We start from the raw sequence: 19,239 nt of genomic DNA, 5'->3' as shown, positions 1-19,239 counted from the left end.
TCGCATCAGGTCAATGTGCGCTTTAGTGGGCAATGTGTTACAAGGACTGTCTTTATGAGGCCGATGACAACGTGTTTGAAAGCAGGTGCGCGCTGCAGACGTAGGTGAGGACAGCGGAGTAGCAGCGCTTTAAAGAGTTTTATTTTGAATGAAAAAGTGTCCATTGTATTCATAAAAGTATTAAAAAGGCACAAACATTTTTGACAGGTGGCAGTACATTTTATAAAAAAAACCTTTAATCAGGGGTTCCCAACCCCTGGTCCGCGGACTGGTACTGGGCCGTGGGTCGTTTAGTACTGGGCCGCGAAACCTAACAGATGTCTGTGACATTCCAAACATACGCAGAGTCAGAACCGTCGCATGGGCTGTGTGAAGTGGGCAACCGCACAGGGCCTCGCGCCTCTGAAGACACTTCAAAAGTCGCCCAATTCAGCTGGAAAAAGCGCGGACCTGGCAACCCTGGCTTTGCATCCCATCAAACTTTGATCAAGAAGCCTGATGCCGCTCTAAAGGTCTGTGTGAAACGAAGTTTATACTTTAACTGTGCGCAGAAATACGGACGGATTGCGACATTATTGATTCAGGTATGAGCATCAAAACACACACAGGTCTGTGTCATATCTGCTCCTCTCCTCACGTCTGTCTCCTCCCCGCGCGGCGTGATAACTCTGATAAACTACACGTGGATCACCTCCGGCTCATCTCAGTCACAGCGTGTGAAGACGTATTTTATGCTTTATAAAGAGTTTTCACGGAAATACTGGACCAATCGCAGCGCTATGAAGTCAGGGGCAGAGCCTGAGAAACACACACAGATCGGTGTCCTGACTGCGCTGCATGATTATAAACTGCTCACTGCTGGATCACATTATAAATACAGATTAACTGATAGGATCACACTGCTATGGATCATCTGTCTCTGACCCGCGCCGTCCCTCTCGTCGGCTCGTCCCGTATTAAAGACTTAGATGCAGTCTCCTCACTGAATAAATACAGACACGATCTGTCTGTATTTCAGTGCGTGTGACTGTGATTAATGGGCATACATGTCAATCCCCCCACCCCCCACTATCCCTTCACACATTGGCAACAAAAAATGATAATTGATTGATGAATACATGTAAAATCTTACATATGGCCCCTTTAACATGTGCAAATCTAGTCTTGACAATCTCAGTGCAGACAAAGCCTTGCGCACCCCCAGCGATCTTTGGCGCCCCCCTAAGGGGGGCCCAGACCCTAGGTTGGGAACCACTGATGTACAGAGTATTTATGGCTATTTTTTGGAAAATGACCTGATCCAAATGCCCCTGAAACCTGCTATTCAACATCCTACTTGATAAAAGTTATATATAGCCTGTCAAAAACATTTTTTGTGAAATAAGAAAATAAATGTAAAGAAAATTAAAAAAGAATCCATTAAATATAAAATTAAATACAATTTAAATAATAATAAAACACTAATGTTTACAGGGCTATCTTTTATCTGTTGTGATCATAAAACAGAAAACAAAACAAAAATACGCGTCATTGCCTGATTCAAAAGAGAGGCGACAAAGACTGACGGCGTGTGTGGCTGTTTCCAGTGCAGCAGGTTGAGCGACTCCTTCGAGGCATTTAACAACACGGTGTGGCCCTTTAAAACATGACTCAGAAACTCCCGATTCACAAGAGATTCCACTGCTGTGACCTCACACCAAGCCAAAACAAAAACTGTAAAGTGTGCGACTCTTTCTAATGTACACACATAGACCCTCACAGCTATATGCACGATATGAGGAAAATGTGTGATTACATTGTTCAATATTGCCATGACAATATGACATGCGGTTACTATAAAAACAGTTGCATATTACCTATAACTTATAGTTCCTATGTCTGAAAGCACCTGCTGTTTGTTTAACACAGTGCATGGTGCTCGTAACAAGCTGTCCCTCCTAAGGCACTGAGGGTGAAGAGCAAAGAATTTCATTGTACGGTGGAACTAGTTTTTACCTGTGTATGAGACAGAAAACCATTGACCTGAATTTAATTGAACTAAGTCAAGATCATTTCCAAAGTGCTTAAGTGATTCAGTGGGGTGGCAATATTTTATACTAAACATTACTCTATCTAAAGAAGGACAAACCTTATTTCCCCATTAGAACTGAGCTCCATTCCACTCTGTATTGGAAAATCTGTTCACAAAACTAGTGTAATCTGCTCACCTCTCTCCTCGTGCCTCACCTGTTTCTGTGTCTGCTCGGTTGACATTCATCATGAGCTGTACATTTTACAAATTCAAATAACACAACTCGTTTTTCACCTGCGATCTCGTTTTCAGGCATAAAAGGCATAAAAAGCATAAAAAAAGTTTGGTTGATTGTATCGTTTTGACACACATGGTATCAAAAAGTATCAAAGTATCGAAGTACCGACAATCCTGACAACCTTTCTTGCAATTGAGATTCAAATTGATTTCTGCTGCTTGTAAGGAAATGTGCATGTGGGATTATGTCCTGGTAACCTTTCACTCTGTTATGTTTTTATTATTTTTCTCAGGAACATTACATTGAGAGTTATGGAAGTAACTATGGTTCTATGACATCTGGAAGGCCGCTATGGGCGGTGCTTTAGCAATAAATTACTCTTACCAGTATAGTCATGAGGAAACACGGCCTGCGGATTCCTGAAAGACTGCTGATGCTGCTGATGTGATTAAAAAAAATGTATCTCATCTCATGATTTCTGTGAGAAGCACATCACATGTAGACTTACTCAGTCTGGATTAGCCTCTTTCTGGATAGTTATTTCTTACGTCCACACTTTAATTGTCCTCGCTTCTTCACCTTATTCAGTTTTAATTCACAATCTACTTTAATCTGATCACTTTGCTTCAGTCCTCCAACACACCTGCCCCTCTGCTCTCTGCACAGCTGCTGGCCCCGCCCCCTCTTTCTGTCCGACTCTCTGTCTGCTTTGTTGACCGTCTTCATCAGCAGTCTGTTTTACAAAAGTTAAATATTTTCTCCCGCAATTCAGTTCTCACAGCGATCGATCAAACATTACCAAATGACATCTGCACCTTTTATAAGCTTTATAAACAGCGACAATTTAATGCATTTACAACAGGGACATACGGAGATACACAGTAGGATTGTTTACATTGCGTAACATAACTGCATATGATTGTGTGCGGACAGAGCAATAATTTTGCCGCGGCGGCCAATTTATGTAAACACTGGGCTCCTTCACCTGCGGTGTGTCTCACGGAGAGACACCGCAGGTCTGTTCTTCCTGCCGTGGTCAGACTCTATAATCAACAGTAAACACTCACACCAAAACGGAAACACAGTGTGCAATAACACTCCTGTTAAGAGTGCTGCAACTCTCCATCATCTACACGTGCAATACTTTTTATTTATCAATGTGCAATATCACTATCTCACTTCTCAAAGTGTGCAATACTTCTCTGATATTCAACACTTGCTGACTTAGTTTGTCATTGGGTCTGTTGTGTATTATCTAATTAACTCTGTACATATTATTAAGGATACACTTGTTTACTTACTTATTTTTATATGCTCTTTATTGTAATGTTGCACTATACACTTTGCTACTAAGATAAGATATTTCAGCTCGAGGTAGTACATTGTGACCAACAGTCTGAGCACATGAAGCACAGAAAAAACACAACACCATCTGAGCCGCATAAAAATAAACATCAGCCAAGACCCCAGACAGCAATTTGGAGCCATCTGTCCATGAATCCACCGGAAGAGATATGGTCTGCTTTAGTAAACACAACAAGAGGAAACTCTGAGCGGCAGAATAAAACTATGCTGAGTTATGCAACGGACAGAGTAGTTTGCATCTTCCAGATGACTCGATGTGAAGCACAGGAAATTTTTGCAACCACACATTACAGTGACTCAGTAACCACACCAATACACCCTTCCAAAGAAACACAGACAAGGTGTCCTTAAACATTAGGTTTCTGTTTCTGCCTAGTGTCACTTGCATGATGGTTATTATGATCAACACAAAACTACTATTCTATTAAAACTATTTCTTAATTAATGTGGTAGTGTGAAAACAGCTCAGCAGTGCACAAAGCAGTCACTTAATGTAGCTACATGAAGATGTTGAGGAGTTTTTCACAATTAAGTACAACTTAAAACAGTGTAAAGGGCATATAGTGTGCAGTGTCATGTAAAAACAGATTTCAAAAGTATAGGCCTATATTTTTGGCTGACCGTCGGGGTCAGCCCTTCACATGGGTCCGTATGTGACTGACAATGTTTCACAGCCCTAGAGAGAGAGAGTTGCGACATTGCAGTGGTGGATCATGGAGCATAATGGACCTCCACTGACGCGACTCTCTGTCTATACGGCTCTGGATACTTTGTTCGGGGAGTAGGCGGGGCTGCTCCTCCGCTGCTCGTCCACTGTCCTCACCTGCTTACAAACACGTAGTCATCGGCCTCATAAGGACAGCCCTTGTAACACATTGCCCACAAAAGTGCACATTGACCTGATGCTGATACTAGGTTTGGACTTAGTCTTGTTTTATTTTATTTGTTGTGTTCCCCCATAATGCTGCTGCAAGTGAAAGTGTGTTCAGTTTCACTTTGCAATAAATGGAGCGTGACAGCGGACATGTTTGAGTAGATGAGGTCAAAGTCTGCAGTCTTGACTAAAGCAAATACTGTATAAGTGAGTGGCCAGTACAATAATAATATATTGTCCCGCTGACAAACTGCATTTGTCAGCATCCCAATCCTTTAATTACGGTACCAACCTGACTCAAGTATGTGTTACGTCAACTGAGCTTTGGGGTATGGCTTTGTGGAGACTTTGTATTTGTACAAGGTCCTTTCTATACGCTGACAAAGTTTAAGGTGGATTTGATATGCCAGACCAGTGAAATATATTATATTGTAATTCATTCCCATGTATGCTGCTCAGAGTAACCGCAGTTCACAGCTCCTCTGCCAACAGCTCTGAGTTGCTCTCTCTCCTCTCTCCTCTTGTCTCGTGCGCAGCAGCACTGCGCAGGCAGTCAGGGGCGGGCGGGCGGGGCTGTGACAACCGAACCGTCCTGGCTAAAGATGGATGAGGAAAATGATGGCTTTGAATTCAACTGGCACTTACATGTGCTAAAATAAATAATAGCAAAACCCAGGCCTATAAGAAATCTGCCTTTCAAGCTGACAGTCACTTTTGATGGCCTTGAGGGGCTTTAGTGGAAATCTGTGGTTCAGACAGAATCTGTTTAAAGTTAAAACAATTTATGTTAAATTATGTATCTATGCATATATAATTAAACAATAGCATTTTAACTGAAATATATTTCTTTTGTGTTGGCCTACAGTAATTTCATGATTTTACATTTAAATATCCATCATTACAAGCTTCAGTCTTAAGAAGAAAAAAAAGCGATTAATCACAGAAAACTGCAATTTATTGGATTTGGATTTTTTTAATCGATCGACAGCCCTAATGTTTTTGTTAAATCTCGGGTTGTTGAATATGCCTACATGTCATAGATCTGAAACTGCAGAGGTTTCTTCTGAATAAACACGTTCAGATCAAGAGGTGCATATGGGCAATGACATTCCAATAAAAACGCACATGCTCTTCATGTGTGGGAATATCTGCTCACAGAGACTGAGACAGGAATGCCTGAACCTGTACTTTAGCTTTCAAAGCGAGCGGGCCCGTCATCCTCCACCGAGCGTTGTGCTCATACCGTTCCGTTATGAGCGCAATCAGTATTAGCCAATCAGAGGCAGCGTGGGGCGGGTCTTCACGGAATGCGTTCAAGGAGATTGGAGGAAAAAAAACAATCAGACTACAGTTAATAACAGGCCACAGATGAGAGGGCATTTCAATATTTCCCCAAACATTTTTTGCACATTTATTTTCATCATCAGACATAACTACCTGTGGCACCGACAATCGTGACCACAGATATGAATACACCGTCCAGTGTCCATTACGCACACACTGGAGAATACAGCCATGTGATCCAGCAGCAACAATAAATAAACATTTACAGCCGACCTTTCTTTGATGGTCAGCACACAGAACTTTAATAAGCATAAGATCCTATCCGATCCTGACGACGGCATGCCAGGAGCAGGGTTTCTTTAGAAAAAATCTGTGCTGGTCCACGTGTCCTGGAAGCTTTCATTTTTACAGACAAATGGTTGAAATTACGGTCAAATTACTGAATGGTCCCTACTAACAAGTTTGTCCAAAAATTAAAATATAATGTGTGTAAGTGTTGCACTTCAACCTGCAGAGAAGTTGTGCATATGAGACAGAGAGTGAGTCTGTCACTGTCTGTCGAGGACTCGGGGGTATTGCAGTGAACAATAGGTCCCCCTATTTAAAGAAAGTTGGTAATTCCATTATAACTGCGGCTGTGGCTCAGTGGTAGAGTCTTGGGCAAAACACTGAACCCCAAATTGCTCCCGGTGGCATAGCCAACGGGTATGAATGTGATAGCTGATTGACAGTTGGGCACTTAATGTATCAGCCTCTGCCATCAGTGTAGGAATGTGTGTGTGAATGGGTGAATGTGACATGTAGTGTAAAAGCAGCTTTGAGTGGTCGCAAAGACTAGAAGAGCGCTATATAAGTACAGTCCATTTACCATTTACCATAACTGTGCTCTAGGGTTGGGCGATGTTCTCCATATAGGGATCGTCCTATCGTCACCTTGAGGGATCGCCGATACCCGATGACATCGCCCACCTGTGTGTGTGTGTGTAATGAGTTAAGGCTACTGTAAATTCTTCCCGCTCTGTATGCAACTAAACTTGGAGCCCGAGCCTCATTCAAAACACTGTGATGCACAGAGAGGAGAGCTGCAGGCAAACTAACAGAGGGTCACACCTCGAACTGTAATGCAGAGCAAAAGGCGTCTCTGTGCTCCGGTGCCGTTTGCACATATTTAAATGAGTCATTATTCAGACATTCTGGGCAGATTTATTCATCCTGTGATCAAAGAAAGTATTTGTATGTAAATACAGTCTGTTAATAATATATTGTCATTATTATTATAATCGGAAGACCAGTCAGTCCGGGGCCGTGCGAGGCTCACAGGCACACTTTATCAACTTGTGTCTGGACACGTTACGCATGCCGGGGATTATTATGGACGAGCTGCTGCATACTCGTTTTAAAAAATGAAGCTGCGTTATACAGACATTTAAACTAAAGTAAAGTCCAGACTCTACAATAAACTTTAAAATGAAGAGCTCCTCGCTCATCCCTGCTCATCCTCATCTTGCCTGAGCACTCAGAGAGTGGAGGTGCAGAGACAGCAGCTGCAATTCATTCTTAGTGAAGTTCTCAGTATTTTCTCTCATAGGCAAAGAAGTATATAAAAAGATAATGGTCACGGTAGGGAATTTCAAAAAACGCCCATCCCTACTTTTTCTGTAAACTCGCGCAGCTCGCAGCAGTTCCCCGTCAGAGCTAAGGATGCAATCAAGCAGCAAGGCAGAGGAGAAATGGAGAGATACAGACATAGGCTACAGTGAGAGCAAGGCACCTGCATAGTAATTAATTAGGGATGCACCGATACCACTTTTTTCAGACCAAGTACAAGTACTTACATTTGGGTACTTGCCAATACCGAGTACCGATATAAGTACTTTAAAAGCATGTTTCATTTTCATCAGACGTTCCTCACTTTCTGATGATAAAGTGAATATGAATGAGTAAAATGATGTAACTGTTGCTGACATTTTAACACTCAACTTTGTTTTACTTAACAAACAAACATGACACTGCCACACATTTTACTTTGGTGTAACCTAGAACAGTGGTTCTCAACTGGTCTGGCCCCAGGACCCACCACCACCTCCTGAATGACAAATCGTGACCCAAATTTCTGACATTTTTTAACCACTGAAATATATTTATTGAAATGAAAAATGGTGCAGTTTGGACCTGAGACGGAACCAAACATCACAGTATGTCAACATCACAAAACACAACAGTATTGTGTCACCCAGAATGACCAGCAGGTCATAAGAGGGAAGAGGAAATTATTCCCTCTACAATTCATTCACATAGCAGCCTTATAACAGAAATAAACTATAAAAGTGCAACATAAATATAACCACTGTCGGGCTCATCAAGTTTCAAGACTGTAAATGTAACTGTAGCTGGGAACACAATCAGTGGATACATGGAGTCTGAATGAACTACACTACTACTGCACACATGTCATAAAAACCCATGTCCTTCAAACACACGTCCGCAACCCACTAAAAAAAGCTCCGAGACCCACTTTTGGGTCTAGACCCACCAGTTGAGAACCAGGGACCTAGAACACATTCAGTGGATTTCAGTACAACACAACATACCACATATAGTGTAAAAAATGTCACGTGATGAGCACTCCCATTTCTGAGCGCACCTGAACGCAACACCACACAGCGCATCCCCCTGAAATACAGCAGTGCGGGAGACATGCCCGGACTTGTTTACTGCACCTACTACAGACATATCAGTGATCGCAGACGGACTCTTTTTATCATGTGTGCGTCCATGAATATGTAAGTTAGTTTGCCTTAATGTTTATGTTACACTCTGTTAGCTTCAGTTTGGCTGTGAGTGGACATGTTAGTGCCGTCTGTGAGGACTGAGCCTTTATCTGAAAAGTGCTCCTTCTCCGCTTTTCTGCTTAAAGTCGAGCTGAAACTGTATTTCGAGAGTATCTAGCTTCCGTATCGTGACGTATTTCCGAGTGCAACAGGACGTGCAGGCGGGACATATCATTAGAGGGATGTGATCTGATCGTTGAGAAGTGGGCGTAGACAGATGTTCTCCACAGCGCAGCAGCTAGCTAACTGACCGAGCGTTCTTGGCGCTCTGAGGCTAAATGTTGCAGACTGATTGGTTGAATTTGTTTGGTGCTAACTTACGTCAGCACGCGTGAAATTTAGTTTTACCGGAAGAAAAAATTATCTGATTTTGATATAAGAATGGAAAAAGGGATTTTCCGAATTTTTTTTGGCCTATATTGTCAAATAGATGCACAATATTACCGGGATGTGATCTAAAAGGATTAAAATGACATTTTTCATTACACCTCGACTTTAACTAACAGAACTCTAACGTCAAGCCGTAAAGTTGTTGTGGCTGCGGTACTTGTCGTAGTTTTACAAGTACGAGTACGAGTACTTGAGCTCCGATACGGTATCGGGCAACATGACATTGGCAAAGACATCGGCAGCTGGCGATCACTCTGAACGTCATCGTCCATCGGCACAACCCTACTGTGCTTCATTGTTCTCCACCATATGTCCACAGAACTCCTTTAATCTGCTCACCTTGCTTCTCTTCACTCATTTCTCCCCACAAACCCTCTGTAAAGTTATAGATTAGAGAAACTCATTTGGAGTATGGCAAGAAATTGAATTTGAGGTTAAAATGTAGACATTTTATATAGGCCAGTACAAGACAGGAGAATGTTAAAGGGCAAGCAGAGAGGGGGAAGAGGAAGGAAGGAAGAAAAAGAAAGGGGGGTGGGGTTGCTCAAGGCCACGCAGGCGAGCTGACTGCCAAGCAGATTTTCTAGATCAGCGTGCTCTCTCCGCTTCTCTGTCACTCTCACACAGAAAATCAAAGGAAACTCATAACTGCAGTCCTTCCCACTGATCTGAGGGGACGCTGACATGAAGGGCTAGGTGCCACCGCTGCTCCTATATTTCCCTCGGGATCAAAAATAAATCTATGTATCTAGAGTTCAGGTGAAAGGGAAAGAGAGGGCCGCCCTTCACCCTTAAGTTCACCCTTATTTACCTACAGCATGCTGATAGCAACAAGTGTACCACGCCCTGCCACGCATAACACACCTAGAAGCTGTGTTTGGGCAATAAGACCATCCATTATGCTCCGAGCAGCATTACACCTGTCTTACTTTACAAATAACATAAACCTCATAGCCATGCCTGTCAATTGTCAAAGACCAATCAGGTCAAGGAAGTCTAACCCCCCCGCTTATCCTGTTCAGGGTCGCGGGAGGCTGGAGCCTATCCCAGCTGTCATTGGGCAAAGGGTGGGGTACACCCTGGACTGATTGCCAGTCAATCACAGGGCTGACACATAGAGACAGACAACCTTTCGCACTCACATTCACACCTATGGGCAATTTAAAGTCACCAATTAACCTTACAAGCATGTCTTTGGACTGTGGGAGGAAGCCGGAGACCCCGGAGGGAACCCACGCATGCACGAGGAGAACATGCAACCTCCGTACAGAAAAGCCCACCTTGCAACAGCGCTAACCACTGCACCACTGTGCAGCCTAAAGAAGGTATACCATACAGTATTTCACAATTAGAATTGTGCTTCACTCCCCACCATATGCGAGTGTTTGTTCACAAAACTACTTTGCTCACCTTGCTTCTCTTAAATTACAAAACACAACCAAATATACTTGGGGGGCCGTTAATACACCAGGTCTACCTGTAGTAAATCTCCCTCGTGTGTGCACTCAAACCAAAACGGGTGTGTTTTATCCCGGTAATAACTGTTTTGCAAAATCCATGCCGTGGCAGAACGTGACACCGGTGACGATATTGAAACTGGTGCAGCGCCCACCCCTGGATGATCATGATCATGTTTTTCATTGAAATTGGGAATAATGATGTAGAAATTATCATTGCAATGCAATATCAGTCAAAATAATCGTAATAAGATATATATAAATATATTTTTTCAAAGATATTTTTTTTGGCTTTTTGCCTTTATTAGATGACAGCTAGATAGCAAGAGAGACAGGAAACATGGGGAGCAGAGAGGGGGATGACATGCACCAAAGGGCAGACCGGGAGTCGAACCTGCGATCAGTGCGTCGAGGACTGTATCCTCTGTATCTGTGGCGCCTGCTCTACCGACTGAGCTAAACCAGCGCCCCGTAAGATATTCTTTCAATCCCATTCAGCCCTACAAAGTGTTATAAAATGAAAAGTTGTTCTCTACTCTAAACATGACTCTAGCTCTTCTTGCTCTGTTGTCAATGTAAGGGAACATATCTTAGCAGAGAAAAAACTCATTCCAAAATAGGATTGAAAATGAGGTAAAAGCCTTCATGTGTTTTGGGAGGAGGAGCCTGCTCTGTTTCAAGCTGTGAGTGATCTGTAATGGTGAGCAACCTGAGCCTGAGCAATAAAGAGTATTTGGGGAAGTTAGGCCCTCAACACGGCTTGTTTTAACATGTGGTTTTCGTGGTCGGATCACAAGTGGTCAGCTCAAAGCAGGGGCATTCACACTTTGCATTTCATTTTTGCTCTGCAGGCACTTAGAGGAAATGGGGAGGGAGGGTGTAAGTACAGACTGAAGTGATAAGAAACTCATGAAGCCTGATGCTCCTTCAGCTCTGTGTTTATCAGTGAGATATATGAACTACACAGCATATGGACATATGACAGCATGGAGACGGAGTATATACTTAACTGTGCAAGGAAATACGGACAGATGGCGCTGTTATTGACTCAGGGGCCGAGCCTGAGAAACTCCTCACTGCGCTGCATTATTAAACTCTGTGGCACGTGGATCCCTAGATTTTTAAACCGTGATAAATTACTAGTGGATCATATCTCTGACCCACGCTGTCTCTCCCCCTCCTTGATTCAGGATCGTCCCGTATTAAAAACTTAAATACAGTCTACTTACTGAATAAACACACACACACACGATCTGTCTGTGTTTCCGTGCACACAGTAAACCTACGTTCACACGTGCTGGAGTGACATGAGAAATAAATAAAAATAACATTTTTAAGCACAGCAGCAGAGAAATGTTAAATAAGATGGGAATGAGAGGAGAGTGATCCCTGTATCCACATGATCGTTGCCGTGGATACGGAGAGAGTGGGCGGTGTATATACAGCCCAGGACACACGTGCGTAAACACTGCCAGACGTATGTGGATAAATGCGTCCAAGACCACCTCCGTATGTGGCCTGAGTGATCGGACCTGAATGAGTCCTCAATCCGTCCTGGGAGTGTTCACACCTGTAGTTACGGCTGTCCACTTGCAATGTGTTGATACCAGGTGTGTTAAGGGCCTCAGACTTTCCTATTAATATCCTCATTCAGCCCTGTTTCATCCTTCTGGCTTCAAGATATCTGAATTTAGCAGATAGAAGACTGTCTACACATAGGAGATTTCCGCCCCCCACACACACACACACACACACACACACCTACACTTCTACTGTAACTGCACACAGCGGCCTGTCCTGCCACGCCTTTTGTTGTTTTTCTCCCTTCATGCGTCTGCTCTGTTGACGTTCATTATGACCTGTAGGTTTTTTAAGTTTTGGAAGTTGCCAAAACGACACAACTCGCATAATTAATTTTTAACCTGCAGTTCCGTTTTCACAGCAGCAGGTGAGTTGCACGTGAAGGAGGGTTGTTGTTAAAGACTTTGCGTGTGGAAACGAACAAAACCGTTGATTATTAAAGGCTACATAATACACAGCTGCACTTAAAATCTTTTGAAATAGTGGCATAAGAAGGTCCATATTTAAGACGGACCAACAAGAAGTCTGTGTGTGTGTGTTTCTCTGACGAGCGTGTGTGGATCGTGCGTGCTCACACATCACGCCTGTTTTGAACAGTAATATATTTTCATCGTGTGGTTCGGAGTAAAAAAACAAAAAACATAGCCCACATAACAGCAGAGCTTCTTTACAGCATTATCCTTAGTTCAATGTAAAATGGCAATGGCAGTGCTTTGTTACAGTCATAGACTGTATAAATAATGGACGTAGCCACAGTGATGTCACCCATTGGTTTCCCAACTTGCACGGCCATAAAGTTCCATAAATCCCACAGAGAGATTATTTGTCCAAACTTTGAATGAAAAAATCCCCAAAAGTCTCCAACAACACAAACAGGTGAAGTTAAGCTCAGTGTCTGTGTGTCTGTGTTGACGTCTAGCAGACAGCCAGCAGGATCCACCTGTCAATCAAGTGATCCGGCCCCTATGATTTAAGGCCTAATTAGAACGGGTGTGTTATAAAAAAATTCACCCCCCGTGCAGTTATCGTGAACAATAAAATAAGCTGTTTTTAACAAAACCGTTTTTTGTACCAGGCTGTAAACATGTTTATTTCTGCTGTAAAAATGGGCATTTTCCCACCTGCTGTAATGTTATTTCCTTTTTTCTGGAGCCTCAAGTGGCCACTCGAGGAACTGCAGTTTTTTGCACTTCCGCATTGGCTTAATTTTTCAACACCGGAGGTTGCCGCTTGGTTACAGCACTGTTTCAGACTTGCAATGTAAGAAGGGTTACTAAAATGTTTACTGTGCCCTAGGGCTGGGCGATATGGAAAAACTCCCATATCACGATATAGGAGTCAAGTATCTTGATAACGATATACATCACGATATATATCTTTTCCTGGTTATTAACAAATAATTAGTCTATATTAAATAACCTCATGTTAAAGCCTTTTTTTGGATAATCCTGTGTGATTAAATACTTGACAAATAAGTACTGAGTATATTCTTATTTTATTGAGAATTTTAGTGCAAGGTTAAGAAATTCAGTCAATTTAAGGATGAAAAAAAAAATATATATATATATATATATATATTTTTTTTTTTTTTTTTTTTTTTTTACTTTATCATCTATATTTCTAGGAAGTTAGTTTGGTCAATAAAGTCACTCACAGGCTCATCATTGCTGTTCCTGCTTAGTCACGTAGTGACGTAGGCCTTAACCTACATTATGTTGGTAAAAAATTAATTAATAACAGGCTGCAGACGTAACCCCTGCACGATCTATCTCTCTCTCTCTCCCTCTCTCTCCCACCCTAGCTCTCTCTCTTCATCTCGGCTCATACGGTTGTTTTCTCTGTGTGTTAATTAAGGTCCCGTTTCTAAAGTAAGTAAGATCATTTTCTGTTAAGACCAACCACCAAAACTACCCCTGTACAGCAGGGAAAGCGAAGTGAAGTGATGAATTTTATTTATGTTTATCAATTATTAAATTTTACTGTTGAGCAGACACTTCTTCGTTCTTTCCTGTATGTAATAAATCTAAATGACATTTATGAAGCAAACATATTCAAATATTTTATGGCCTTTATTAAGGTAAACTCATGTGGAAGGACGGGGCTGGCAGGATCAGCCCAGCTGAAGCCGCAGCACACATGCAGTTGACGTGCACCCAGCCGTCACGCTCAATAGCCGTAAAGCAGATCGGCCTGGATTTGCAACATTACAATTGAAACGAAATAGAACAACACATACGATAGACATTTTCATATCGCTTTGACGAGATATAACGTCATATCGCCTCGCCCTACGGTGACCCTAAGACTGAGGTACTGAACCATGATTTTTGGTACTTTACACTCTTATAAACATTCAATGATCATATATACTTAAATGTTTTTTTCACTGAAAACCACAAGACTCTATCAATGTAGTGATGTGTACTGTTTACACCTGTTATAAGACAGGTAATACCAAAACATTCATCCTGATTATAAGATCAAAAACCAACAGCTATAAATACATCCATTCTATCAGCAAAAAAATAAATGAACTGTACTGCATCACAGAAGTTAAAGCCTACTAGAACCACATGCTGGTAAATATTGTTTCAGGCCAGTGAGGTTAATATCAATCAGACATTCTGGCACATTTCCAGTTTTTGTTTAGGTGTCTCACAAAATCCTTCAAGGAAGTTGGCCAATGAAACAAACAACAACTTCATTACCTATTCACAAAAAGAAAAAATGCGTCACAAATTGATTACAAGATTAAAAAATGGCTGCTGGCACAGAGGTTGGGAACAGAAACCACTTAATGTTTCAAAACCAAATCTAATTTTGTAGATAGTCATAGAATATCAATCAACCACATGAGCTGTGTGTGGCCTAAGCTAAGATCAGACAAAGCAAACTCAAAGTGAGGGGCTTGCGCTCTCTCTCTCTCTCTCTCTCTCTCTCTCTCTCTATCTCACACACGCGCGCACACACACACACACACACAGGACATGTTCAAACACAGCTGAGATACCCTCAGCAATGACCTACTTGAGTAAAGGCATACCAAGGAAGAGTGAAGTGCATTACAAACTAGTGTCCTGAAAAGGGACATTAGTTAAGAAGCGTGTTTTGGTTGATTCTCGTATGAAGTGATTTTCACATATTCAAAAGTCCAAAACAAAATAAGTTTTTCTTATGGATTCTAATTTTTAATAACTCACAGTGGTGTATCACTGTAGTATTTTATGCTAAGCGTAAGCAACTGAGTACATGCAGAGCGGTATTGTTTAAAGCAGTTCTCTGACTGTCAAAACCACAATCTGAAACTTTGCACATCTGACGGCTACGAAGGGCTGAGCTTAAAACCTGTTTTACAGCATAGCAGAGTTCTTGAACAAGTCCTCTTGCACACAACCCCACAAACCTCAAGCTGCAAATCTAGCAAGATGCAGTGGGTAGGTTTCATGATACAGGACAGAAGGCTTACAAATATACGCTATCTAAGATCAGAGTGTTTCCTCTACATTTGGTTAGCACCACCATCACAGCACTTGCCACACACTCTCTGTAACTAAGAAACAACAGCCACATTAAACTAAAGTTGTTGTTTATTAATGCATGCATACAGTATAAGATATATCAACTATACTACATAACAATCATATTGAGAATCAGGGCTAATGTTAAAGCTCTGTTAACAGGTTTAAGAATATGGACATGGATCCACATCCAAAACAGACCCCTGGTCTCCTTTAGTCAAGTCTTACGTGAAAACAAGCAAGGCATTACATGCATTCGGGCGTGGGAACTTTCTGTGAGATTGCCACTGTCATGGAAAGAATGCGAGGTACGACACAGTTTGCACACAAAAAATGTCCCATTTTTTTATATCAGCCATAAAGCAAAATCCAAAGGGGGAAATAAACTATACTGTAAGCAGACCGCAACTTAATGTCTAGAGTTTCCTGTCAGTGGAGTCTTTACGACGCATAGTTTGCAAAGAGTCCTAGCTTTGGACTACAGAGCACAGCCAGGCGAGAATAAACAGGGAATTTCAGGTAACTACGATGGTTTCAGAACGGTAAGTTGTTTTACAGAGGCCTTGCTGACATCAGCTGAAAGGTACCTCATGTTAACACTAGTTCGAAATGCAGCCAAATCCAAGGATGTAGGTGGCGTTATCCAGCCCGAAAAGCTAGCTGGCTAGGCTAAACAGCTAGCTTCCTGCCCTGCTAACTTTGACTCCCTTCTGGCAAACGTTGATAACATGTATGTTACTGACCCAAAGTGTACGTTACGTGTGTTTTACTTGCGTTCGATGTTGAGTCGAAGGGGAACAGTTGACATACACACAACACAAGCGCCACATCATGGAAAACTTACCCATTCCTGTCCTTCGCAACGCTTCGGTGTCCAATGTTCGGATTTTTTTTTCCAGCAGCCTCCCTACTAGCTAGCTCTAAGTCAGGTAGATGTCTCTAATCAACCACCAATTGATTTTGTCGATTCACTGCCGAAAGAAGTAGCCGTGTATCCATTCGTCCTTGCCCCAGCCGCAGCAGCGATAGCCTCCCCAGTTCAGACTCCGAGGAGTTTCAAGATTATTGTGCAGGAAGTTAACCAGGAGTCTCCACCTTTCTTGGACTTGCCTCCACGGGTTGCTGCTAGCTGCCGGCTGCCATCGAGAAACAAAATAGCAGGAAACTTCGCGATGTTTCAGGGAGGACAGTCCCGCGAGAGGAATGTTTATTGGAATGTTGATCTCCTCTTGTAAAATTGGCCCACTCAGCAACTACAGTAAATGCTGTACGTCTGCGCCCGTGTGTGTGTGTGTGTGTGTGTGTGCGTGCGTGCGTGCATGCGCGTTATTTTATTGATACGCGAATGATTTGGATTGAGGACTATGGACACGAGAAACAACTCTACTGTCATTGAGAACAACCTACTTAGAATCCCGACTCATATGAACTGAAAACGATCCTATCCACAGTCTTTATCTTGGAGGAGAATTTAAAACAAGTTTCAAGTCAGTTGATTTTTGAAGGAATAACTTAATTATAACACTGCATTGTCCATTCATAAACCGTTTTCAAGAGTTGAAACATTGAAAATGTTTAGCTAAAGTTAAAAAAAAAAATCTGTAAACAGAGATAAGAGAAAATACTACAAATCAGAGGGACAAGTGCAACAATGACACCATGTTTAATAACTGCATAAAAAGATACTTTAGTTTTATAAATTATTGAGCAAGAGGCTTTCCATGAGTGCCTTTTTTACTCTATATCACTTCTGAATACTGTTAATTAACATTAAGGCAGACACTGCCAGTTTGTATGTTTAGATTGACATAACATGTCATTACATCTGGTTCTGGAACTGTAGGCTAACATGAAAATAGGCCTTAGAATAGTTGGTCTAATATCTGCAAGTCTATAGAAATGTGTTTATATGGCATGAATAATGATACAACATTGAAGTGAGGACTGAATGGAGGTGGGGGGCACTGGCAGCAGTAGTCCAGGCAGAGTGTTGACTGCATCAAGCATTAGGGAAAGCTATACACAAGCCAGATATTAGGGGTTCAGCACCCTGGTGCATGGGCAAGAAGGAAACAATGAGAACATGTAGTTGGCTTTGCTTGTTACCATTAAACAAATGCATTTCTAATGTTGATTGTAAACTGTTCCAAAATGAAAGTACCACAGTACCAAGTATCAAGAAGCAAAATGTTCTTGAAAATGTTGAAATGAATTAATTTGTGTTTTGTTTTCTTGGAAAATAGATAACATGAGATAAAATAAAACTTGATTCCAGAGGGCTAAGTCCATGTCGCAGCATCACAAAGACAAGCTGGGAGGGAAGAAAAATAGCTACACAACTTTTTGAATTAAATAAGTACCAAAAAAATAAATTAAAAAGCCATACCGTAGACATTACAATACCTTAGACTATATATGTAAATTATGCAAATATTTGTGGAGAGAAAAGTAACACAAGAAGTGCAACTTCGTCAGCTATGTGTGAAATATGTGTGAGTGCATGCATGTTAATCTACAGTAAAGAGGTTTACCCAGAAAGCTGTGACACTCTGTCGTGGTTTGGTCAGGGTGACAATAAAAAGCTGCTTTAAGCAGTCAGCAATGCATTCACCTCATCTTTAATGAGTTGAAAGACTATGGTGTACCAAAAAACAAACTGTAGGATCTCATTTTTATTTTATTATTCATAATCTCCGTATTTTGCCTCCAAAATAGCGTGGGGGCTATTTCAATAGTAAGGGGACCCTGACAAGAAGAGAGGGACGTATCACATTATAACATTTCCTTCACTATTCTCTCTCCCCTCCCATCTTCTTTTCTCCCTTTCTCTCTGCATTTCTGATTGAAATCTATTGAATGCAATGACCTCTGGCAGTGTCATTAATCGTTTGGCATCTAAGGACACAAAAGGATCTTTTCCATCTGCTAAGTGACAACATGCTATTTGAAACATGCAAACCACACCCCAAACAACGTGACTGCATTTCATGTTCATAAAACAATCACACAGCCGAGCGTGTGGGGATGTTTGTGTCAGACAAATCTTAAAACAATTCAAAACAGATTAACTTTGAACGTGACTTCAATGATTCCGACCAACACAAGGGTTTGGATGGTACACACATATTCGGGTCAAACTTGTGCAGATGTACAATATGCAGTCATGACATTTGAAAGTAAGGTTTCTCTATTTAGGTATTTTAAATTTAGCTGTGAAAGTAGATTTGAACCTCTGTGATGAGGTTCTTTCTTCTGAGGTAAAAAGCAATTCACTGCTGTGCAGTAGGCATGGTGCCTGCAGTTGTGTACCCAGCATATCTCTCTTCCACCAACAATAGAACAGTAAAAAAGGAAGTAGTCGAGGCTATATTCATCCTGACAGGATGCATTTAAGCAAAGTGTCAACAAGCTGTAACGCAAAAGGCAGCGTAAACACAAATTCTATTCAAATGTGTTTAACCGCATAAGCGCCTTGCCCACACACACACACACACACACACACACACACAGCATGGTTCACTGTTGACCAGTTTGAATAACATGCAGTGGATCCTACTGTAACCACAACAGTGGTCATTTGCATTTGTTTCCAGAGTTTAAAGCTCACTAGCTCATTGCCTTCATTGGCTCAGTGCATATTTCCAACCAAAACTAACACTTATCCTAATAACTGAAAAATTCATTCCTCAT

General features: G+C 41.7%; 1 protein-coding gene across 2 annotated transcripts in view; it reads right to left on the bottom strand.

The window, feature by feature from the left end:
- cd2ap (CD2-associated protein) overlaps positions 1 to 16,649 on the bottom strand; it is a 57,312-nt gene extending 40,663 nt beyond the window's left edge. For both annotated transcript variants that reach the window (XM_069657288.1, XM_069657289.1), the window contains exon 1: positions 16,394 to 16,649. In XM_069657288.1, the coding sequence (XP_069513389.1) occupies positions 16,394 to 16,397 (4 nt within the window). In that variant the 5' untranslated portion in view covers positions 16,398 to 16,649. The remainder of the gene's footprint in view (positions 1 to 16,393) is intronic.
- Between the last annotated feature and the right edge of the window lie 2,590 nt (positions 16,650 to 19,239).

The sequence above is a fragment of the Semicossyphus pulcher genome, unplaced genomic scaffold (genome assembly GCF_022749685.1).
Source record: "Semicossyphus pulcher isolate SPU_LCO1_2020_fin unplaced genomic scaffold, fSemPul1.0.p SCAF_11, whole genome shotgun sequence".
Lineage (NCBI taxonomy): Eukaryota > Metazoa > Chordata > Actinopteri > Labriformes > Labridae > Semicossyphus > Semicossyphus pulcher.
This window is presented reverse-complemented; position numbering and strand designations above follow the sequence as displayed.